The 26671-nt window shown below is 39.2% G+C and overlaps 1 protein-coding gene across 1 annotated transcript in view; it reads right to left on the bottom strand.

The window, feature by feature from the left end:
- Positions 1-5833: 5833 nt before the first annotated feature.
- Positions 5834-26671, bottom strand: part of sntg2 (syntrophin, gamma 2) — a 261510-nt gene continuing 240672 nt past the window's right edge. Inside the window, exons 15-17 of the mRNA XM_059645706.1 lie at positions 18909-19001; positions 13397-13507; positions 5834-6871 (exon numbers count right to left, since the gene is read on the bottom strand). Of these exons, the coding sequence (XP_059501689.1) occupies positions 6740-6871; positions 13397-13507; positions 18909-19001 (336 nt within the window). The 3' untranslated portion in view covers positions 5834-6739. The remainder of the gene's footprint in view (positions 6872-13396; positions 13508-18908; positions 19002-26671) is intronic.

Here is a 26671-nt window from a genome sequence, read left to right as displayed (position 1 = left end):
TACAGTTCTGTGAATTACCGTTAGCTAGTTAACAACTAATCACAATAACTCATGGAATTAATTATTATGGGTAAAAAATTATATCCAAATTTATGCTAGGTTGAAAAATGTTTTATTTTTCAATCTTCCACTCAAAACGTATTTGCATTTCACCATAACTAAAGTCATAAGAAGCAACACAATCGGACAGTATTTTAATTTTTTTTTGTAAATTATTGTGCTAAAAAAGTTTTTGATATACTTACGGATGGCAATCTGGTGAAGTTTAATTAATCAAGCTGAAAATAGGTCTATTACCACAAAAAGGCATTTTTAATCAGCATCTAGTCCAGTGCATGACAGTAACCTAATTTTAACTTCCAGATAATTAATTTAAAAGATACCTTACAGAACCACTTCCAAGTTAAATTGATTTATGCTAAATTAATATTTTTTAAAAATGTGCCTTCAAATGTCCTTGTCTAAAAAATACATCATATTTTAAGAGTCCCTATTGAAGCTCACAGTGAGAAGAAACTTCAAAAATATGGGCAGGATTATGAGTAGGATGAGCTTCTATTCAATGTTTTTAAAACCAGTGCAAGAGTTTGCAGAGTCCTCGTGTGAACTGAAGCAATTTGCAATTGAAATTCCATGAGTAAGATGAGTAAGATGACGTTAATTCAGTTGATCAAAAGGTCCAAAGGTGCTGATATGACTGTTGTTTTGGAAGACAACACAAGGTACGCTAGCTTAGAATCACGTCTGCTAGTTTTCCTAAGTGTGGCAATCTCATACAAAGTGCCATGCTTCGAAAACCTTGGCCATTAGCTCAGGGCAGAGTTATTTCTAAACTGTTATACTTTGCATTCTCAAATCATAGAATCCCCACAGTGTGGAAACAGGCCCTTTGGCCCAACAAGTCCACACCGGACCTCAGACATCTCACTCAGACCCATCCCCCTATGACCTGCCTAATCTACAAATCCCTGAACACCATGGGCAATTGAGCATGGCCAATCAATCTAACCTGCACATCTTTGGACTGTGGGAGGTAACTGGAGAACCCAGATGAAACCCACGCAGACACAGGGAAAACGTGCAAACTCCACACACACAATTGCCCGAAGCTGGAATTGAACCCAGGTCCCTGGTGCTGTGAGGCAGCAGTGCTAACCACTGTCTCACCATGTTGCCCTTATTAATTCATGCAGATTGTCACTCTGCTCCTTCTTTTCTCTGGAAGGAGCGAGCGATGTGCTTCTGACGGGGCTCCTTCAGATACGTGGAGGCCTACCTCCATTCGGACAGTTCTCTCATACTGCAAAATTGTTAGGGAAAGGCAAAACATGCTCCGTTTTCAGATCTGTTGACAGCCAATTTCTGACATTTAAAGATCCAGAAGCAGCCAAGCAATAAATACATGAGTCACTCGTGAGGTTAGGGTTTTGTTTTATTCATTAGTGGGGTGTGGGCATCACTGGCTGGCCAGCTTTTCTTGCCTATCCCTAGTTGCCCTTGAGAAGGCGGTGGTGAGCTGCCTTCATGAACCACTGCAATCCACCTGCTGTGAGTTGAGCAACAAGGCCATTAGGGAGGGGATTCCAGGATTTTGATCCGTGAAGGAATGGCGATATATTTCCAAGTCAGGATGGTGAGTGACTTCGACAGGAACATGGAGGTGGTGGTTTTCCCATATGTCTGCTGCCCTTGTCCTTCTAGATGGAAGTGGTTGTGGGTTTGGAAGGTGCTGTCTGAGGATCTTTGGTAAATTTCTGCACTGCATCTTGTAGTTAGTACACACTGCTGCTATTGAGCATCAGTGATTGGGGGAGTGGATGCTTGTGGGTGTAGTACCAATCAAGCGGGCTGCTTTGTCCTGGATAGTATCAAGCTTCTTGAGTGTTGTTGGGGCTGCACCCATCCAGGTAAGTGGGGAGTATTCCATCACACTCCTGACTTGTATCTGGTAGATAGTGGAGAGGCTTTGAGGAGTCAGGAGGTGAGTTACTTGTCGCAGTATTCTGAGCTTCTGGCCTATTAATGTGGTGAGTCCTGTTGAGTTTCTGGCCAATGGTAACCTCCAGTATATTGATAGTGGCATATTCAGTGATGGTAACACCATTGAATGTCAAGGGGTGGTGGTTAGATTGCCTCTTATTGATGATGGTCATTGCCTGGCATTTATGTAGCATGAATGTCACTTGCCACTTGTCAGCGCAAGCCTGGATATTGTCCAGATCTTGTTGCATGTGAACATGGATTGTTTCAGTATGTGAGGAGTCACAAATGGTGCTGAACTTTGTGCAATCATTGGCGAACATCCCCACTTCTGACCTTATGATGGAGGGAAGGTCAGTGATGAAGCAGCTGAAGATGGTTGGGCGTAGGACACTACCCTGAGGAACTCCTGCAGAAATATTCTGGAACTGAGATAATTGACCTCTCACAACCACGACCATCTTCCTATGTGTCAGATATGGCTCCAACCACTGGGGTATTTGACCCCTGATACCCATTGATTCCAGTTTTGTCAGGGCTCCTTGGTGCCACACTCGGTCAAATGCATGCAGCTTTGATATCAAGGGGTGTGCAGGATGCCAGCTGGGTAGGATGCCAGGAAGGCAAGTTACTAGATGAGTAGAGAGTGGTGTGCCAGGTAATAGGGTTCTTGGTGTTTAAGCTGTTAAGTGGGCCAGGATTAGGATGGTGGGTAGAGTGCCGGACAAGTAGGATACCAGCTGAGTAGTCTGCCAACTGCACAGGTGCACAGTGCCAGGGTGCAAGTTATTAACTGGGCCAGTTAACTGGTGCAGCATTTACAGCAGTCAGAGAGAGGGAGGAGGCATTAGGTCTGGAATGAGTCAAAGTAGTTCGGGTCGCCAGGGGGGAGTAATGGGTGGTGGTGGGTGCCTGGCGATTTGTAATCGAGAGCGTGTGAGCTAAGTATGGAGTTAGTTGAATAGTTACTCAAGTGTTAGACTATGTATTCAACAGCCTAACTTTCCCTGAGTAATCATTAACTTAATTTCATCAAAATAAACTGACTGTCTGATTTAAACAGAGGCTTTTGGACGGTTCCAGGCATAGAGGGATTGCACAGCAGAATCTTCAACTTTGCAGGCAATTCTTTCAGCATGTGTTATTGACAGGGATTGCACAGTGTCCCCACAATCAATCCCTAACTGTACCAGAACAACCACTATCTGGCCATTGGAAAATCCTAATCTGCATTTTTATCACATTCCCGTTTATCAATTAATATTTCAATTATTTGAACAAAAGCACCAAATCAATCATGTTAAACAGGTTTAATCTTTCATTAAAGGAGCAGAGAGAAGAATTCTAAATATGTTAAACATTAATCCAATCACATGCCACATTGCAAGTGGAAGTTTGCAAAATCTACATGTGATATTCACTTTTAGTGAGGACTAAGACCGATGAATGACGGAACACAGTGCTCATGTAAATATAGTAAAAGCACCATGTACTATCCAGCAAAATCTCTCTATCCAGCATGAGCAACTTTGAAGAAGATCTTGGACTCAATTCCTTATATGCTTAATAGTTTTGAAAATCCTGATAATTGATAATACTGTCAATACGATAGCCTATGAAAAATATTGATGATGCTTGCTTCACTTTGCATCAAAAATCTGGCACTGTTTAGTCACAAAAATGAGAAAAAACAGGAATAGGAACATGTGTACTTCTGTTATGATTTAAATTTTTAAAATTTCTAATATTATAAATTAAAATGTTTGAGTACAATGCAACATCTATTGCTGGGATAACAAAGTGTGAAGCTGGATGAACACAGCAGGCCAAGCAGCATCTTAGGAGCACAAAAGCTGATGTTTCAGGCCTAGGCCCTTCATCAGAAAAGGGTTGAGGCCCGAAATGTCAGCTTTTGTGCTCCTAAGATACTGCTTGGCCTGCTGTGTTCATCCAGTTCCACACTTAGTTATCTCGGATTCTCCAGCATCTGCAGTTCCCATAATCTCTGATCCATTGCTGGGAGATCAGTTCAGCCACCTAGTTGGCAAAAGATGTTTTATAATGTACAAGTCTCCTTTAACCATGACACACTAATGTTCATTTATAAAGATTATTATTTTTACTATTGTGATTCTGTTTCAAATAAAACAAAGTCAGCAAATTTTGAAACTTTTATGTAGTCTACTTTAGTAAATGTTAGATAAGAGATAAGGCCCCAATATTCCTTGAGGTGGGAAAGGTGGAATATGATGGAACGTGGATCTACTTGTCTTTTACCTAGTGCAAGGTATTGTGTCCAAGTGTGTCAAATAAAGGCTGGAAGGAGGAATCATGTGAGCTTCTGCTTCCTAAGCGTCCTATCAATTGAACAAAAGTGAATGGATGAACATTAGATAAAGGAGAATAATTCAGTTCTATTCTGCTTCAAGGTAAGGGATACCAAGTGGAAGTTTGCAAAATCTACATGTGATATTCACTTTTAGTGAGGACTAAGACCGATGAATGACGGAACACAGTGCTCATGTAAATATGGCAAAAGCACCATGTACTATCCAGCAAAATCTCTCTATCCAGCATTAGCAACTTTGAAGAGGAAGTATTTATCCATTTTAGGCATCTGTATTACTGTTAGTCATCATCAGTACATATTAGCACATTATCTAATTTACTTTAAATCTATATTTGTCTTGTTTGCCAATTCTTAATCAATGAATGAAACTTAACCTTCATTGGCATAAGGAAAATAATGTTTGCAAACCAATGACACAGGACAAGTTTGGAATGATTAATTTCATGTCTTTTGGAGACTCTTTTCTTTAATAGACATTTTTTTCGCAAGTCAGCTGAGTCCATACATAGTTTCCCACACTGAAACCAATAGTGAAAGATTAAAACTGTCAACTTTTTATACATTGTCACAGTATTCATGTTTCCTGAAACTAATTCATGATACGAGATAAAATTCTCTCAATCTTCTCGCTCAGATTGTTGAGGATTTGGATTAAGTTTAAAAAAAATTTTTAGTAACTTATCTGGCTGTTCCAATGTTGAATGTAATGGTTGATGTATTTTTTATTAAATTCACGTCTGTGCTGTTTTAGTAAGGTTTTGAATTGTTCTAAAAAGTAGAAAAATAAATCCCATCATGTTCTGGGTCTAGGCCCGAAACGTCAGCTTTTGTGCTCCTGAGATGCTGCTTGGCCTGCTGTGTTCATCCAGCCTCACATTTTATTATCATGTTCTGCTGAACTAGCCAGTTCCCCTATATTTTACCCTTTACAGCTTGCATCCATTAATCTTGAGGCCAGTCAGTGGACTATGCCATTGTTCTGCGCAGTGAAAATCAAAAACTAACTGGACTTTGAGGATAAGTCTTCAAGCAATATCCAACTTCTTTTTTATTCTGTTCAATCTTTTATCATAAATAAGGGGAACATTTGTTTCGGTGATTCAGAATTGTATTTGTAAGAAAATGGAGGAAGTGAGTAAGTTCTCAACAAGCTATAATCCCCACAATTGTTTATATATCTATGTTTTCCATCCAAAAAAATTTACTTGATCAAATGAAAAGATATCTTCTCAATACCGTGAGTAAGAAGTTCCCACATTGACAATGCAAACAAAAAATTTCTTAATATAATTCAAATTTACAAAACTTTAAGCAAACTTTCTTTTGTATAGCAGATGTGTGGGTCATTCAAGTCATCAAGACTGTTCTGCCATTCAATTATAACGTGTCTAATCACCCCCTTCCAAGCATGTCCCTTGATGTCTTTAGAATTCAGAAAGCTATGGTGGTTCACTGGTTAGCACTGCTACCTCACAATGAAAGAAACAAAGGTTCAATTCTAGCTTTGGGTGACTGTCTATGCAAGTTCAGCATGTTCTCCCCCTGTCTGTGCAGATTTCCTCTTACAGTCCAAAGATATGCAGGTTAGGTGGGTTAGCCACAGAAAGTACAGGGTAGGGGGAATGGGTCTGAATGGAGTGTGTTTTGAAAGGTTAGTCTCGACTCAATGGATTGAATAGCCTACTTCCACACTGTAATGATTCTATTGACCTCTATCTTGAACATGCTAAATAATTGAGTAAATTACCCCATAGATCCAAAGACTTACCACCTTCTCAGCAAGAAAATTGCTCCTCATTCTAATCCAGTAAGTTTAAATTCATCATTCCCAAAACCAAAGAAAATGAACACTTGACCATGATTGTGAAGGAATAAAGAATGACATTAAAATCACAGCTGCTAATGAAAAAATAAAGAATTTTCAAGAAGCAAAAGCACACACTTTGCATCAGAATATTTCTTTCATGTGAGCTACAAATTGTACAATGAAATTTGAATCTCAGATTTCCATTTTTGCAACTTGCACCTGGAGGCTGCAGACTTCATCTGAGAAGGAAAATAAAACACAAAACAGTGCTGCACACACCAAGGACAGATTTCACTTCCATTATAAAGAAATTTGCTTTGTAGATATCTCTCAAAAATGTTTTAATCTCTCTCTAATTAAAAACACAATGGGGATGATTGTGACTTTGTCCATTATACATTTCTCCCAGGTATCACTTCATTTTATTCAGGTCAATTTTACATCACCCACTTTACACTCTAGCTGCAGTCAAAATCATCCCCCCTACCTTTGACTTGCTTGGGTTCCATTACCCACTGTGCACCTTACAGCAGTATAGACACAAAGCATGTTATTCTATATAAAAGAATACTATACATTTGCTTGTGATTGAAATTTGATTTTCAGCTGCTATACATGTACTTCCGTGCAACACTTAGGCTGTCTACGAATACTGGATCCACTGCTGCCACTTTAGCTGCTATGAATGAATGTATACAATGCAATACTGCTGTCAGATCAGGGAACTCCAATTCCTGCAACAAGACACAAATTGCTTTATTAGATAATAGGCATGGCTTTTAATAAAATTTACAAATCCCAACCTGCCTTGCCATGCCAGTAGTTGGTCTCTTAAAGAAATAAAGCTTTGTAAATAAAGAAGATACCAGCTTTTCTGTCATAATCAACATAATTTAGATAATGTCCCATTCATCAGTGGAATCATCAATGATTTGATTATTTCACGAATGAATGAACTACATCATTTTATTGATTCTATAGACGGGCCAAAGCACTTCATATGCAATTAGTTATTTTCTTTTGAAGGGTAATAAGTGTCGATGTATAAAAACAAATGCAGTAGTCAATTTACACAGTAAGTTTCTATAGACAGTCAATGAGATGATTTACTGTTTAATCTGCTTCTGTTCTTGAGTGAAATCTGTTAGCTAGAACATTACCACAGCTTCTTGCTCTTCTTCACATTGTGTGATAGGATCTTTTACATTTGCTGAAACAGGCAGGCAGGACCTTGGTCTATTGTCACATTCATATAATGCACCTCAAATACTGGAGCTCTGTCTCCACATCCCTCTCATTGCCCATTTAGTTGTGTGCTGAGTGTCGATATGTAATACGTGTTTAAGTCGTGGCACACATTTTCAAACCATAGCCTTCTGATTCAGAGGTTCAAGTGTTACCTACAGAAACTATCTAACACTCACAATTTAAGGAACACAGTTTGAAGGCTTATATGATAAATCCAACAATGCCAAAACTTCTGCCAAAATTATACAGAAAACTGGATTAGTTCCAGCTGTTCTTTGATAAATTGCAAATCAAATTACAGTACAATTAAAATATTAACACTTTCTAAAGACATAAAATGATCCCAACATCTTACATACTAACTATGGGCTTTTAATCTTTATATAAATCACAAATAGCTCAGAAATAAACACCAAAAGACTGAACAAAGTAGGATATTCTTTTCAACATATTTCTCTTTACACTGCAGTACACTTTGGAAATAAAGTAGGTTATATCAAAAAAAAGAGGATCTGGTGGATTCTATGTACTAGTACCTCAATCTACACCTATTGCTGACAATAAAGTATTTCCTCCCTGGGATCTCTCAAGATTCCTGAAACAATGAGAAAACTTCAGGTAATCTCAGTGTCACAGTTCTCCATTCCATTTTCCTCGTCTTTGTGACCAAGAATTGTAACTCAGGCACTTTTGAGGGGAAATTCACCAACAATTTTTAATTATACAGGACTGATGAGCAAAGAGTCTCACTAAATCTTCTGATCTAGTGATTTTACAACATGGCAATACCTAGTCAAGTCAAATAATTGAGTACTTCTCATGTGAATTGATAATGAAAAACAAACTAATTCCTCATTAAATATATTCAATCTTCAAGATAATGTTAATTTCTTACCTTCCTATCATGTTTCCTATTCCCATTGAGCTGTCCATTAGTTCTGATAAAAGTGACACTCTGCACTGAATAAAGAATGCCTATCGGGGCCAAAACTTTGTGTTGAAGATGAGAGAACATGCATTTATTCATCATTATGGCAAATGCCTGTGCTGTACACCCTTAATCAATTTGCATAAATCTAACACCAATTACCATGTTAACCTACTTTGAAACTCAATAAGTTCTATTCCTTCTCAAAAGCTTACTCATGACATTCTCTGCAATATTTCTTTGAATAAAAAATTGCTATTGCAAAATTAACTGAGGCAAATGAAATAAATTATATAATTATTGATAGTGACGAGAAAAGGCTAATCAGCACAAATGATTAGTTTATCATTTACAACAAAACCTATTCAAACCCTGCTGATAGTTTAAAAAATATATACGCGAAGCATTCCTGACATTATTTCAAAGCTTATTTGTGAAAGAAATGCATATTTTCAACAAAGCTTGTTGCCTGCTAGCAGGTGAATTTTCCATCCCTGGATATATCCATGAATGTTCATTCTTCTTGAAATGAATATGGTATGCAGCTAATGATGAATGAATTTCTGACTTCTCAAGCAGAAGTATGCTTTTCTAATTTTTTCCACCAGTTTCCCCCTCTGCCACTGCTATTCTTCTGAGTAGTCATTAATCATATATGACTTTTTCCAGTCTCAACAGACCATTCACCCGGAAATGTAAACAGCAGAGCTATGTACAGTACTGCACCCAGTGCTTCTGGCCCGGAATGTTTCAGTTCAAAATGAGTTAGAAGAAAAATAGGTGAGAAAAGCTTATGCACCAACTAATTATCTGCTGGTATGACACCGCTAGCTCCAGCCCAGTCAATTTTTCTGAGGGTGGGTTATAGAAAAACTCTTTCAAACTCTGGTAATTTGCTGTATGCAAAGTTTTGCTGTTAATTCATGTTTGAGAGATGTAACAATTCATTAAAATATATAACAAGTATAAGAATCATCGAATCATACAGTGAACAAGGGACCTTCAGCCCATCGAATCTGCATTGACACATGAGAAAAACCTAATCTCAATTACAAGCACTTCGCACAGAGTCTTGAATGTTATGACGTGCCAAGTGCTCATCCAGATAATTTCTAAAGGATGTGTGGCCACTCATTGCTGTCAACATCCCAGGCAACACATTCCCGACCGTCACCAACCTCTGGATAAAAATGTTTTTCCTCACATCCTCCCGAAACCTCCTGTGCCTCACCTTGAACTAGTGCCCCTATCCACTCCATCCATGCCCCTCACAATCTTGTATACCCCAATCAGATTGCCCCTCAGACTTCTCTGCTTCAACAAAAATGACCCAAGCCTATCTAACCTTTCCTTATCACATAAATATTCTACCCCAGATAGCATCCTGCTGAATCTCCTCTGCACCCCTCCGGTCAAACACATCCTTCTTGTAATGTGGTGACCAGAACTACATGTATTACTCTAGCTGTAGTCTCACCAATTCCATCATGATCTCTCTGTTTTTAAAATCTATGCCTCAACTGATAAGGACAAGTGTCCCATAAGCTTTGTTCACTACTGTACTAACATGCTTTTCGACCTTCATAGATCTTGGACAAACATGCTAATGTCCCTTTGTTGCACAGAACTCCTGGTGTCATGCCATTTATTGAATACTTTCTTGTCAAATTACTCCTTCCAAAGTGTATCACCTCACACTTTTCAGGGTTGACTTTCATCTGCCCGCTTGATCACCCCATTTGTGTCTTCTTGTAGCCCAAGGCACCCAATCTCATTGTTAACTGCCAAACCAATCTTTGTGTCATCCACAAATTTATTAATCTGAACCCCCGCACAGTAATCTCAGTTATTTATATAACTGACAAATAATAGGCACCCAGCACAGGTCTGCATGGGACTCAAATGAACACTGGCTTCCAGTCACTAGGACATAGCCTTCTGTCAACACTCTGTGTCTTCTATAACTAGGAAAGTTCTGAATTCACTTTATCAAGTTACCCTGTATCTCATATGCATTTGCTCTCTTGATAAGTATCCTCTGTATCAAAGGCTTTGCTGAAATCCATATAAACTGGATCTCCACTACAACTCCACTACAAACATCTATGTACCTATTCACCTCCTCAAAAAATGTTATCAAATTTGATAGGCATACCCTCCTTCTGACAATGCTATGCTGACTATCACTGATTAGGATCTCCAAGTGGAGAGAGATGTTCTCCTTCAGAATTTTATCCAATAGTTTCCCTGCCACTGATGTGAGAGTTACTGGTCTGTAATTCTCTGGCTTATCTCTACAATCCTTCTTAAATATCAGAAGCACATAAGCTGTTCTCCAGTCCTCTGGTACATTTCCTGTGGCTAGAGAGGAATTAAAAGTCTCCTCCCTTGCCTCGCATAGTAGCTGGGGACACAATTCATCCAGACCTGGAAATTTGTTCACCTTTAAGCCTGCCAACAGTTCCAATACCTTGCTGTTCGCTAAGTCAATATTAAGTTAGAATCATTTGAAAGAAGTTTAACACTACCAAGTTCACAATGGCACAAACAAAAAAAACTGGTTCTCAAGTGTATTGCTCTCTGTTCAAGGATAATGATGGAAAAGAATCAATTTACTACAAATTGTCCCAAAGTTTGTGTCTGTATCGGTCCACTGCATTTTTATATTTTATGATTTTCTCAGCCTCCATTGGCTAATTAGTTAAAAATAAACGTGTATATATTGTTTGATTAGACAATCCCATGGCCTGCTCCAATAAATAGATGATTTGTCCACTGTTCACCACAAATATGCTTACATGATAATTTGTTACAAGTGTGAGAATGATAGCTGGGCATTTCGGGAATTGATGCATCTAGAATCTTAGTTAATAATGGAACCAGTTTTATCTCCTTAACTAATAAGCTTTAATAATTGTGAAAGAAACTGGAATAATGGAAGTGGGTAAAAGTGGGCAGAGAAAGGGAACAAGAAAGACCAAAAAGGAAAGATAAGATTTAAAAAGAAATTCACATTTAAAAAGATTCTAACAATAGTAGATTAAATACGAGAATGAGATTGAACATTTATTGTTTCCATTGTTTAATTGGTTCTTGTAAGCAGTATTTCACTCTTAATTACCAGACTTGTCCAAATGGCAGAGCAGCGTAAATTGATGAGCATGTTCACGATATTCATAGCTCATTCAGTATGGGACCACATCCTCAATGTCTGCATGAAAGCTAGGTCTGGAATTCTCAAGCATCAGCAGTGGAAACAAGAAGCTAATTTTGAAGGATGTGGGCAATTAATTGCTGCATCTGAGAACTCTGCCCGACTAAGAGCAACAGTTGGTCTCCAGAATCTGGAGGTCCAATAGAAATGCTGTCCATTACCTAAAGATCAATAATGCTAGCTTCCAGGGTGGACATTGAAGATGAATGTAGGGAGGCACAATGCCCCTTCATTCCATTGGCAAAAGACAGAACATCAGGCTGTAGTCTTTCAGGTGTTTCTGAGAAAGGTAGTGTCAGAAACTCTTTCACTAACACCTGGAGAAGGAGCGAGGCTCAAAAGCCTGTGTTTTCAAATAAATCTGTTAGACTGTAACCGGGTGTTGTGTGATTTCCAATCTCATCCACCCCAGTCCAAGACTGAGACCTCCTCATTGTTGACAGAAGAGGTAAATATATGGACCAATGGGTTATGGCTGTTGCCTGTGAGGTGTGAAACCTTCCACAGTAAGAGTGGTGCCTACCAGATTGAATGAAATCTTTATCTCCTTTCTACACCCAACCTGCTGCTGGAAAGCCACCACCATTTCATTAATGGTCTATTATTGTGACATTTTTTGCATGCAGTAATTCACCAAGGCTCCTTAAATGGTGGCAACCCATGGGATCTATCATTGAGAAGGACAAGGGCAGCAGATACATGGAACTGCCTGTAAGTTTCCTTCCAAGCTTCTCACAATTCTGACCTATTGCCGTTCATTCAGGCTCGCTCAGTCAAAATCCAGGAACTGCCTCCCTAAAGGCATTGTGTATCTACAACAAAATAGGCTACAGTGGATCAAGAAGACAATTCACCATTACCTTCTGAACAGCATCTAAGGATGAACAATATGTGCTGAACAAAGCCAACATCCCATTGCTGAATTACAAAAATGCACCATCTGGAACATTTAGCCAGAATCTGGAGACTTCTTTTAAGAGTCTAATTGTTTCCTACCGTTCAGGCTCCCCAAACCTACGACTGACAGTGTAACAATTCTTACCATCAGTGTTGTCCTGTCTAATCCTGGGGTCCAGGAATATGATGCGAAGCTGGCCTGATAGTATTTTGCTCTCTTCCCTCTTTTGGCCACTCTGCCCACAGAAGGCCAAGGAAATGCAGCCCCATATCTGTTATTTCTCCTAATTTGTTGGGCAATTTGCACATTTATACTGTCATGCATCATTAGCATACATTATTAGTTTCTGAGCACTATTTTCTTCGGTTTGTCAGCCTGTGCTAATGTTTGTAATTTTCAGGAATGCTTTGCGGCATATCACATAATAAAATGTCGGAATCAGATCACTGCAGAAAGAATAATTGTTGAGCCCTGAGGTGTGTGCCTTCATGAGAAGGACATATAATAATGTATAGCTTTTGGAAAACAGGAAACAAAGGTTGCTCGCAAACTGACAAGAGATAAGACAATTTAATAAAACCCTGAAAATATCTACAAACAAATATGTGTGTGTGTGGATTTGCTTTGAAACTGTGACAGCAAAAAATTGTACATTAATTTAAGAAGTTGTCTTCTTAGGATTCTGACAAAATATGAAATAAAAGTGTCAATCTATTGGATAATCTTTAAAAAGAAACAATATGCAACTGTAATTTTGGAACAAAATATAAAGTCAAAGTGAAAATGATATTTCAGACTGATGCATTTCAACTAATGTAAGCTATAGGTTGGAATTTGTAATAATATTTGCAATGTTATTGATGTCGTGTGGAGTTTATGGTATTGTCAATTGATACAACTTCTAAGCAAAAAATTCACATGCATTGTGGATATTCCAATTAAAATCGTTGAATGTTATGTTACAGAGGTACCTTCATGTCAATCTGTTTGGTATCAGTATTCTGAAAAAGCAGTTTCACGCATGCTTTTCCATCATCAGAGGATCCTTTGAGCTGTGAAAACTTGAATCTCCAGATAACATTCTGTAAAGCAACAAAAGGGTGTCATTATTTATTTACCAATAGAAGCAATGTGATTTCATACACCAGGAATTGATTTTAAAAGGGCTTCTGTGAGATCCTGAACAATTCTAATATAAACATGTCAAAAATGTAATGGGGGGGTCTAATAGGGGTCGAGGCAATGTGGGCCATTCGAGAAAAATGGGAGAATTATGTAAGAAGTTTTACGAGGCAATTCTTGACATCAGGAGCAACAGCTGCATTTTCAAAAATAGTTCTGCACATTGCGATTAGATTATTGTTACTTTGTCACTCATTGTATGGCAACATGCCTCTTAAGTTGGATTATTGCTCATTGACAAGAAACCTTATCTCATTAACATGCAGCCTCCAAGCCTAGCAGCCACTGCTAGGAATTTTGATATCGGCAATTCCCACTATGGAAGTTCAAATGGGCACAAGCAACTTCAGCTCCCTTCTTGCTTCCCTGAGTGAACACCTTGGACATTTGGCAACAATGTATCAGGGCACTCCCTAGGCCAGTAGCCACATGCATGCACCCCATGTCCATGAGCTCAAGCAGCTGACCTCTCATAGCCTCTCAGGAGTCGCATGGCACCTTTCCTATCCACCTGCAAGACACATCTGCAGTTCAAACTTTCACTTTGGGGTACCATAAGACCATAAGACCATAAGACAAAGGAGTGGAAGTAAGGCCATTTGGCCCATCAAGTCCACTTTGCCATTTAAATCATGGCTGATTGGCATTTCAACTCCACTTCCCTGCACTCTTCCCATTGCTCTTGATTCCTTCTGAGATCAAGAATTTGTTGATCTCTGGCAACTTACATTGAAAGGCTGCAGCAGGACACTGTGTGCACAACAACAGACATCTATCTCATACATGAACCAGGACTTGTCTCAGGGCTATTTGCTTGATCTCCTACATCATGCCCACCTACATGCTGACAGCATCCCTGCTTTTCCATATCTTGCCTTGTTTCTGAGCGCAGTCACAAAGCTGGTCAGCTTGCCTTACTGGTCACCAATCCTCAGTCAAGGAGCAGATGTCTTGCTGTACGTCATGTTGCTACATCAGTCTCACTCCTGTGCTACATGCCAGCAGCTCGATTGATTTATTGATTGATTGATTTATTGTCACATGTACCAAAATACAGTGAAAACCTTGTTTACAAGCAGTACAGACAGGTCACTGTAATCAAAGGATGTACAAATCAAATAGACTTAAAGGCATACAGGTTACATTATTTGAGGCTCAAATCCATTCAACAGTCTGATAATGGTCATAAAGAAGCTGTTCTTGAACCTGCTTATGTGTGTGTTCAGGCTTCTGTATCTTCTGCCTGCTGAAAGAGGTTGGAGGAGATCATTACCAGCGTGTGATGTATCTTTGATGATGTTGGCCACCTTTCCATGGCAGTGATCCATACAAATACAGTCCATGGATGGAAGTTTGGCTTCCGTAATGATCTGGGCTGTGCTCACCACCATCTGTAATTTCTTATGGACCTGGGCAGAGCAGTTGCCATACCAGGCCATTAGGCACCCAGACACTATGCTTACAATGGTGCCTCTGTAGATGTTGGTGAGAGGCCTCATGGGCATGCCAAATTTCCTGAGCTGCCTGAGGAAGAAGAGGTGTTGTTGTGTCTTCATGACTGTTGCATTTTCATGGGAAGTCCAGATTAGGTTGTCGGTTATTATCACTCCGAGAAACTTGATGCTCTTCACTCTCAACCTCAGTTCCATTGATGTAGATGGGGGCATGTTCTCTTCCCTTCTTTCTGAAGTCAATGATCAGTTCTTTAGTTTTGCTGATGTTGAGAGACAGATTGTTCTCATTTCACCACATCACCAAGCCCTCTATCTCCCTTCTGTAGTTTGACTTGTAAAATGCTTACACACGTGACAATGTAAACTTTAGAACTTTAATAGCTTCATGGCTTGAAAGAATCAGCAATAACACTTTTTTTTTGGAATAAACTACTTCCTGAGATGAAAGGGACAAGGATAAATGGCTTTAAAGGAATTGAATGCAACATGCTCATTTGCCATCTCTGGGAAGAAGAATTCAAAGGAACATCAACAAGTTGTTTCTGGGAGAGTATAGATAACACTTTTTGATAACCTGCTCCTCATTGCAAATGGACAATTAAAACTGCCCGCAAAAGAATGTCCTGGAGTAAAGGGGCTTATTTCAGGATAGGCTGTTTCAAATAGATAGCTAACACCGAATGTAATGGGCAACCAGGGAACCAATTCTGATAAGTAGGCAAGCTACAGATTTGAGGTGTCAACAAGAGTGATCAATGTTAGGGATGAAAGAACCTATTTAATCATCAATAATGCCAGACCGCAAATGTGAAAGAGAGAAAATTGTACAAGAATCCAGCACCTGTTGAACGATTCAGCAACAGAATTTCAAAGAACAACGCTGGACAGGGGTTGAAACCTAGACGTTTTCAGGGATGGGTGTTGGTGGATTCATAACTAATTTCCACCATCAAATGGGTAATAGCCAGGTCGAATTGTGGGGCTCAACCTGCTGACTTGAGGGGTGTTATTTTGGGTGTTGCACGTAATAAAGTTGAAACTATTGTTTCAGAACTTGATTGTCTGTGAGATTTCTTAATAAGTAGCCAAAGTAGAGTTAACATGTGGTGATTTACCCAAAACACCAAGACTAACAAGCTATTTGTACTGTGAGCAAATAACCAAGTCTCAAAGTCTGATCGATGTGGCTCTCACTGAAGCGCCCTTCAGTCAAAGGATCTCAATATTGCAGGTTCAAGGCAGCCTCTGAAGTCAGTCCAGGGGCTTGGCTGCGGTCGCTTGTCCAGCCATAGTGTTCTCCATCAGGGGTTGATGACACTGTGCCTGGAAAATGGGTCATGCTGGAGTCAGCTCTGTGGTTCTTTAGCAGTTAGTCTGGGATGAGCGCCAACACAGTGAGAAAAGGTACCTCTCGTCTGATGCTGTTCGGTTAGGTCACGCATGGGCATGCCATGTTCAATCCATTTTATCTGTCAAAAAAGGGCGAGGTGTAAGGGGCATGGAGGGAAAGAAGGAGCTCCTACTACAAGAAGGAAACTGAGAGGCTTGTGTGTGGAGACTGGAAGCTGCAGACATTGATTTGTGGGGAGGGGAAAGAGGTGTCAATTGTCAAAGGGGCAACTATATAAGTAAAGGGAGGATATAATAAATAATGGATGGGGATGGGTTTATGTAGTGGGAAATTCATCTATAATATGGTATCACAGCTTATAAGTGGGAGAATCACAGCAAGGCACCATCACACCATATGCCAGAGAATGGGGTTGGCGAAGAAGGGGGAGGGGGCAGAGGATGGGTAAATAAAAAAATGTAAGCACATATAGATGGGTTGAGTAAGGAGCTGGAGAAGCGCAAAGCCCATGGGAAGGGTACGAAGAAGGGGTTTTGAGGCCTCACTAACACATAAATGACAAGCCTGGAAATTACTTTCTGAGGAACACTCACTGTCACCTTCTACCATTCTGGAAACTGCAATAGGGCAAGACCAAAGAAAATGGCCCACTCTCAAAGTGGGCAAGGTATGGGCCTAGACAGACAAGGGAGGGGGCTGCAAAGCCCAACAATGTGATGCCCTTCAACAATAAACCCACAGGGGGCACATACCTGCATCCTCCCAATCCCTGGCAACCCCATCTGCATTGCCTCTTTGTGTACTGTGCACCTCACCGGTCCAACCACTGCTGACCGTTTCATGTGAGAGGAAGATCTATGGTGGCTGAGGCCAGTGATGCGATAACGACATCTGGACACCTGAGCAGCTCGTGTCTGGTTGCTGTAGGCCATTGCTGAATGTGACATTTGCATGGTCCACACAAAAGGCAGCAGCTTCTGACATCAGGCATTGCCCCATGTAACATCATGCACGTGAACTGACGTCTGACTGCACATTGCGACAGCCGATCAAGACGAGCAAACAGGGTGAGTGACACACTGAACATCTTTAAACAAATGTCAGACTTTATTTGCTGTGAAATTGCCACCAGTGTACTCTCAACAAGTTTTCTTTCAACTTCCTGCCCTTCCACTACGTCTCAGTGCAGCTGGTGTGGAGGACACCTGTTATATGCTGGAGACAATGACCCTGGAGATTTGGGTGGGGTGACTCCTGAGGCTATTGTGCCTAGAGGGCTCAGATGTACTGGGTGTGTCACGGTGGCTCAGTGGTTAGCACTGCTGCTTCACAGCGCCAGAAACCTGGGTTCAATTCCAGCCTCAAGCAACTGTCTGTGTGGAGTTTGCACATTCTCCCTGTGTCTGTGTGGGTTTCCTCAGGGTGCTCTGGTTTCCTCCCACACTCCAAAGATGTGCAGGCTGGGTTGATTGGCCATGCTAAATTACCCATAGTGTTCAGAAATGTACAGATTAGTTCGATTTTTGGGGAATGGGTCTGGGTGGGATGCTCTGAGGGTCAGTGTGGACTTGTTGGGCCGAAGGGCCTGTTTCCGCATTGTACAGATTCTGTGGAAAAAAAAGGAGTGAGGAAAGAGCCAAATTTATTTAATAGCTCGGAGATGAGCCTGATGACTAAAAAGAAAACAGTGATTATTTTGAACTTCTGAGAACCACAAGAAATAATACAATGTAAAAAGCTCAGACTAACAACTTCCTGTATCTCCGATCCAACACCCTAAATCTGTGCTGTACACTACCTGTGTAACAGGAAACAGATTTTCTTTGCCTAATTTGCTTTTATCCTGAATCCTCAATATAATCATTCCTCAACCTCCTTTGTTCTTTGGAGAATGGCCCTGGTTTCTCCAACCTCACCCAGTTTCTAAATTTCCTTATCACTGAACTAATCTGATGAATTTCTTTCAAGCACCTCAATCCCAAACCTAAAATGTGACACATACAGCACCATACATAGCCCAAATTGGGCCTAGTCAGAGCCTTATTCTACTGAAAACCTCTGTTTTGTTAACTGATTTCAATGAGATGAATGTCAAATGCTGGTAAATGCAAATGCAATTTAAATATTACGGCCCAAAGGGGCATATGTAAATCTTGACCCCTCTCAGAAAGACTCCAATTTTCTGCCCTTAAACCTATTTTTTAAAAATCTGAACTTCTGCAATAAAGTCTGCAATGCTTTCAGTTTGTAGTCATCATTATTATAATTGTGTCAAAAGTTAATTCAAGTCTGTTTTTGAATTCTACAAGGTAAATTTCCTATATCAAGTACTATTCTGAATAGGATTGTTCTATAATAAAACAAGTTTGATTCAGTGTCCCACACCCTCTACAAAAGAGCTCAATAACAGAAACTTTATATCATGACAATTTGCTCTTATAGTTCTTTCCCCGTAACTTCAGCAATGCTGTTGTCCTGAACTTACTGTTTCCTCACCTTTGTGTTACTATCAACACAGGTAAATCCAGCAGCGAAATCTATTGTGAAGGAAAGTGCTTGGCCTTGCCAGGTACACCCATATGTCTTCGACTGGTAAAAGAAAATACAAGTATGTTATTAGAGGCACATCTATTTCATGAAATCTTTCAGAAATGACAAATGCTTTATGACAAATGGGTATATTATCATCAATAAATCATCTCTGCAATTACAGGGTAGGAATTTAAAGTCAAATTCCGGTTGAAGTTCTCCAGCTAATGGGTATGTTGCAATGAGCCGTCTGTCATGGGTTAAGAACTGTGTTTGACAATATTTCTGCATTATTGTAATTCCAAGCACACATTCACAAACTGTTGTTGTAAAAGAGGAACCATAGCAGTATGCAATACCATGCTGAGTATTCACATGAGACAATGCCGCCCGTCAGCTCATTGTCGGTGATTATTGTCCTTATTTAAAATATATATTAGTCTATTTCAATGAACTATCTGGAATGGATAAATTTGGGTGATCAGAGAATGAATACAAATAAGCAATTCTTGTTAACCCATATTTAGCCTTTCCCCACTTGAATTAGTAGTGGTACTATATAGTCCCTGATCTGCAGATTGTAGTTTTTTTGTTTTGTTTAAAACAGCATTTCCCAAATCTTCTTCAACTTTTTATCTACGCTTCATGATTAGGCTACAGAATCACAGTCATCATACTTTAAAGTAATTCCGTGGAGGTTAAATGTTTTGTGACATGTCTGATCTAAAGAAAAGGCATTGTTTATCAATGTCTTCCTTCTGTCGTTAGTATAGAGCCAGTTCAGTATTTGAAGAACCAGAAAAACAAAGTATCAGATTCATTTAAAATTTTAGATCTATTTTTGTACCAAATTGAAATGCATTTTGTTTTGTATATCCATAAGAAAATATGACTTAAAATTGATCTGTCCAGTGTTCAGTACATACTAAATGTCTTATCATATTTGCAAGATGCTCATTTTTTTGTTATTTTAACAATGGTGGCATGAGATGAAATTAATTATTTTCTGATGATAGCACAGAAGTAAATTTTATGTAACCATATTAACAGTTTTAGTCCTGATATAGCTTTGAACAAACTCCACAAGGTTTAGTAAAGCTAACTAATTAATATAAAAGATCTTTCAATGAGTTATGTCACAAGACAAAGGAAAGTATATGATTTCTATCAACTAAGAAATTTAACTTCCTATTTATGAAGTGGAGTCAATATATGATTATAATAAAGAATTGACAATTGAGAGCTGGCATTCTCCACTCACTCCATCATGTGGGTTTTGAGCACAAGCTGCTAAAGTACAAGATTCCCATTCAGCCTCAGACTTCTGTAAATTATCCCCTTGAGCTATTTACATTGTTGCCTGTTGCAAGCCTACTTATTCCACCTGACCCGGCTTTGTAGTGGTGGTAGGGATGAGACATGAGGGCAGTTGCAGGGTCTCAACTGTGCTGCATGATTGTGTGCAGAGATAAGGGTTGAAAAACTGTGGATGGAGATTAACACTTGGAGTGTACTGATTGGATTGAAATATCTTGAGGGGAGTGAAACTTGGAGAATTAAAGAAAAACAGGCAATTTGCTGACCAAAACTTGAGAAACATCAGTTCTCGTTCACAAAAGCATGTTGACTCCATATGCTAGTATTGTGATTTTCCAAAAGTCCTGTTAGAACATCCTTAACTACAGATTTTTACATTTTCTAATACTAGTTATTAGGATAACTTGCCTATAGTTATCTGCATTCTGACTCCCCCTCCACACACCACTGTTCTCCCCCATCCCTCCCCTCCAAATCTGGAATAGTGGTCTTGCGGTTTTTCAACTTGATGAGATATTTTCAGAATCAAGGGAATTTTGGAGATTTACAACAACATATCCACTTTCTCTTAAGACCCTGTACATTTAGGCCAGGGGATTTGTCAATCTGTAGTCTGATTATTTTTCCGAGTCCTTTTATTTTCCAATGTCCATGATTGTTTTAAGTTCCTCACTCCCTTTTGTCGGTTAAATTTTTGTGCTATTCTTGGGATGCTTTTCTGTCTCTCACTGTGAGGACAGATGTAAAATATTTGTCCTTCTAATTGACCTGGGGACCTATCATCCCCGTACTGCTGTTGCTACCAGTGTAATGAGAATGTCAGCAGTTCTCAAGCCTCAGTGGCATCAGTAGGCCACATTCATACCGCCTGTTCAGTTACATGGTTTCTACATGCGGCCAGCAATAAACTGCTACACACATCAGCACAAGGCCATTGTGAATGACTGTTACTAATTAAAGCTAACCAGCGCTGGTCAAAAGGGTCTAGGCCCGAAACGTCAGCTTTTGTGCTCCTGAGAAGCTGCTTGGCCTGCTGTGTTCATCCAGCCTCACACTTTATTATCTTGGATTCTCCAGCATCTGCAGTTCCCATTATCTCTGGTCAAAACAGAAGTACATTTTCACTGGGACGGGTATTAAAGTGCTTTGTGAGCTCTATTGACTTGCGAATGAGAGAAGAATGGTGGAACATGGGAGTGAGTAAATTGATGGACTTTCACATGCTACACTAGTGGTCAGTGTGAAGAAGCTGGAAAGGAGAAGAGCCATGCTGTCTCATGTTCACAGGGGATCAAAAGGCTGACTTGCAACATTCACATGATTTTAATAAAATTTAAGTAATTGACCCGACAGCTCTGTGAACAACATAAATTTCTCACTGAAGCTATGTGGTTTACTACCTGCATCAGGGTATTACTTTAAATCACTGACCAAGATACAGCTAGTCTCAATTGAAAAACAGAGAATGTCATGAAGAAACTGTAACTATGATGCCACAATTCATATTAAGTATTTCATTATTAGATTATAAACTAATTAGAAGAGTATGAATGGTTCAGTTGCATGACTTATTTATTCTGTTTTTGATACATCTTTGTTATTAAAGTGATTATTCTATCTCCATGAACATCATTCTTTGGTGATGTTCTATAACTGTCTTTTGTTTCATCACATTATCATGAGCTCTGATTTTTACTTTGCTATCTTCTAGATATAGCGCTTGGCAGTGATTAGCACCTTAGTTTGTGGACAGAGGAGACGGTAGTCTAGGAAGCCCCCATTTGTTTCTTATTGCAGGACTATAAGGCAGTATATTCATTTATCTTGTTACTCGATTTCATAGACAAGACTGCTTTTAACAAATGGGATTACACAAAATCCTCATTCAAATGATGTTTTTGAACATTGTTCACACATTCACTTTGATGATGCTGTATCAGAAATAGTTATTACTCAAACATTTTACCTAGCTGGTTTCTCAATTCTGCCCATTTGTCATGAGGTAGCTACAAGTACAATACAGTTATAACTGTTTTCTCAAGGCAGTATACCCAGTAAAACAGTAAACATTTAGGAACCACAAACGTATTCAGAATTCTAAAAAAATACTGCAACTCTCCATGCCCATATACAAGATGCAGAAATGTAGACAGGCAGCCAAGAATGCTATCCATGTGGAATGTGACCAATACACAAATATCCACCTTTCTCAAAGCAATACACGGAGTAAATTGGAGCAAGCACAGAAACAACATCATTCTTGCTGGAAGCTGGGGTCCCTTAAAATCTGAATTTTCCCAACAATCACTGTGTAGCATGAGATTTCATTTAGCAGCCATCACAGCGGTAATAAATTCCTAGAATATGAAAGGAAAGGGAAGAATTTCGAGCAGCACTGATGTTACAATGCCCCATTGAGCTGGTGATATTAATTTACCTGGTGCCAAATGCAATCTATTATCAGTTTGTTACTTGGGAAAATGAGATGCATTTGTTTTTAGAAAGAATAAGGTCAACAAATCCTCAGATAAAAGTTTTTCTAGTGTCACGAGTCCATGGTCATTGGACTATAGCTAGAAGAACAGGAAAGGGAAATCACATCATAGTGAAGGCAGCATAATGGCAAGTTCAAGACTAACACTAAATGATAAGCATTGGATTTTAAGGATAATAAAGGGCACAAATGACAGGTGAAACTACTCTCGTAGAAACCTCAAACTGAATAGTATAACGTAAATGGGGAATTTACTTCCCAGAAGGTTTTTGTAACAAACATATTGGCTGCCGTAATTGAGAAATTCAAAGCACTGTAGACTGACAGAGAGTGCATAAGGAACTGTGGAAATTGCTTGAGTGGCTTTCATTGGCCTGGGGAGCATATGGGCTCATGTGCATCGGTGGTGGGCCATATTTGATAGAGTGAAATGAATGGGGCTTTGGGAGCATTTGGAAGGTCATATGCTGCTAGGCCAAGGTGTTGGAGGGCATTTTCGTACCTGGAAATTGCATTGTACCTGGCACTTCTTCTCCTGAGGTGCACAGGCAAAAACAAAGAATTTTTCCAGTTCCCTGCTACCCTGCTGATGACGAATATCATGGCCATTACCTCCATTATGCAAGCTACCTAAATACTCAGGTTCAGGAAGGCTTTTCAACCTGCCACCTTTTTCAATACACACTTAACAACTTTGAAGCTGAGAAAATGGTGGCCATGTGTCATCTTCATGTAAGTCAGGGTACTGCTGAAAGTTCAGATTAGTAGTCAAAATTGCAGTTTCTATTGAAATAATGTCTTTATCATTTCAGAAAATCAATCATGTTAATCAAGCCAGCACTTTTATTGAAAAAAAATGTAGGCTACTTACTCTGAAGAAATATTTTGAAACTATCCGCATTGTTGTGCTTACACTGAATTTGGCTGCGAAGGATGTGGAGAGACACGAAAGAGAAAATTAAAAGTCTTCTTTACTGAGAGCATTACCATGATATTTGCATTGTATCAAACGAGATTGAAATTTTTATTGCTGTGTCGAAGGAAGATCCAACAATGGATCAATAGCAAATTTTGAACAATCTCCTTGGAATGTTGGGCAGGCAGAAAGAAAGCATCTTGATGCTCAACTCAAAATACAAAACAAGGCTTCTCTTCTGAAATTCCCAGCTTTGACACACCATAGCCAGTGATCTAATACATCCTGGAGCCATATCTCGTTAAGAATGGGGAGAGTCTAAAGAAATTATTGAGGCGCAATCAATTTCACAGCTCAACAGCTATTCACACAGCGTAAATGGAATGGGTCTTGAAAGCAGTGAGGACTGCAAGGAACTGCACTTTTTTCCAGGACAGCAGATAATTTTATAAGTTCCTCGAGTAAAGAAAAGTCAAACAGAAAGCTGGATACCTAGCTACTACATTTCAGAGAATTGCCCTGCCAGATTGGTATGGCATAACGTTATAGACATTGTGTTTACTTTTTCATTTGAATTTTCCCTGTGAAACAGACTGTGTCAAACAAAATGAAACAATCCATAAAGCATTAAAACTCAGGGCAGCAGGGCATATTTATCGTAAAAAGAACAGACACTGCATAAGATAGGCAAAGAAGCACATGTCTTCAGAGTGTCTGTTGTCATTGTAGTACCATGATTTTAAGTTAAATAAGGAAATAACTGAAGAGAATCACATATTCAGACTGTGCAAGGAGGATGAAGACGATCATGTGAATTGGTGACAACCAAACCTTGCCATTAACAGGCTGAAGAGATTATTTCCCCTAATACAAAGGCACCTTTTGAATTCCTTTCACATGGAGAAATTAATTATTCAAATCCATCTTGGGATATATTCCTATAATAGTTACTTTCAGATTCAAAGTTAGAATGTCCCGGATTATTGAGGGATTTCATTCTCAGAGTACAATTGCAATGTTGATGAATTCATAAAGGCGTCTTAGACAGAAGGCAGAATATTTTTCTCAAATACCTGAAGATGAAAAAAAAACTACTCATCAGTTGACTGTAAAGATAAAAATACCGTACTACTGGCAATATCATCACCATGATTCACAATGCAGGATATTATAAAATCCTGATGCAGAGAAAACTCAACTGAAAATCTTTCACTTCAATGAAATTTCTCAAATGCCCTTTCACTCATTCAAGTTCCTATGAACTAAACTACGACAGAATCTCTATGCCAAGAGATACTCCTGTAACCACCTCTGTTGGCCTCTCATGTCAAGGTGTGTCCTTGATCACATGGCCACCATGCCCCCACACTAAGTTATGGCACTGCCATGCCTAATCAACTATTAGGCACTAAATAGAAGTCATGAACCCTGTTACAATAGTTGGAGATTTAAAAGAAAAACATTTATTGACAGCTTTCCCCTATATTAAAAATAATCTTTCTATTGCACCGTAATAATACTGTCAATCATCTAGACCTTTTAAAATTTTGACGGCTGATCTGAAAGCACTTGGAACCTTTCAACTTTGCCTCTATTTACACTTTGGAATTTATAGCATATATCGGACAGACAGAACGGTTAATCATGGGCTCAGGTGTTTCAAGAGAGTAATGGATATCTGAGCTCTTAGCTATCAAGCTCACAATATTTAGTTTTGTAAGATTAAACATTTTAAGCTGTTAAAAATTAAAGAGCTTGTATGACTAACACTTTTATTGCTATGTATTAGAAAGGAACTTCTCAAAAACACAGTGGGAAGTTTTTAATGAAAAGTGCTTTTTAAAGACCTTTTGTCAAAATCTATTGTCACTATAGCGTTCATTATTTTTATACAATGTAAGAGGAGTGAGTGGGTGAAAGCACCATAGACTGACAGAGAGTGCATAAGGAAACTGTGGAAATTGCTTGACTGGCGTTCATTGGCCTGGGGAGCATATGGGCTAATGTGCATCGGTAGTGGGCCATATTTTGACAGAGTGAAATGAATGGGGCTTTGGGAGCATGTGGAAAGTAAGGTGCTGCTCAGCCAAGGTGTTGGAGGGCATTTTGTACCTGGAAATTGCATGGCACCTGGCACTTCTTCTCCTGAGGTGCATAGGCAAAAATAAGGAATTTTTCCTGATTCCTGCTATCCTGCTAATGATGAAAAAATGGCCATTACCTCTGTTATCCAAGCTACTTAAATACTCAGGTTCAGGAAGGCTTTTCAACCTGCCACCTTTTTCAATACACACTTAACAACTTTGAAGCTGAGAAAGTGGTGGACATGTGCCCTCTTCACATAAGTCAGGGTACTGCTGAAAGTTGCGATTAATAGTTAAAATTGCAGTTCCTATTGAAAGAATGTCGGAAAATCAATCATGTTAATCAAGCCAGTACTTTTGTTGAAAAAAATGTAGGCTACTTACTCTGAAGAAATATTTTGAAATCATCTGCATTATTGTGCTTCCACTGAATTTGGCTGCAAATGATGTTGAGAGATACGAAAGAGGAAATTAAAAGTCTTCTTTATTGACTGCAGTAGAATTAATTGACAGGGAATGTGACAAATCAATGGGCAATATTATTACACGTGATTTGGGGAAGAGGACTTGACAGAGGCTTATGCCTAGTTTGTCCAAACAATAATATGAAAAATTTGTGGTTTCTATTTTATTTTTAAGGAAACCTGCTAACTGCAGGAGCATGATATTTATTTTATGTTGCTTTAAGTTGCCATGTTACAGTGTTCTTTTGAGAAAACGAAAGCTGTTACTTAATAAGGCATTGTGTTAACATATGGAGAGAACAAAGATGTGTAAAACCATGTCAGACTGGTGATGCCGTTATATGTTAGCCAAGAGAAAAATTTAATCTGATAGAGCAGAAGTGGTCATATTTACACACTGTAAAAAATGATGGAATTGCGGCTTGCATCTTTGCACTCAAGTTGACAATGTAACA

The sequence above is a fragment of the Stegostoma tigrinum genome, chromosome 4, assembly GCF_030684315.1.
Source record: "Stegostoma tigrinum isolate sSteTig4 chromosome 4, sSteTig4.hap1, whole genome shotgun sequence".
Taxonomy (NCBI): Eukaryota; Metazoa; Chordata; class Chondrichthyes; order Orectolobiformes; family Stegostomatidae; genus Stegostoma; species Stegostoma tigrinum.
This window is presented reverse-complemented; position numbering and strand designations above follow the sequence as displayed.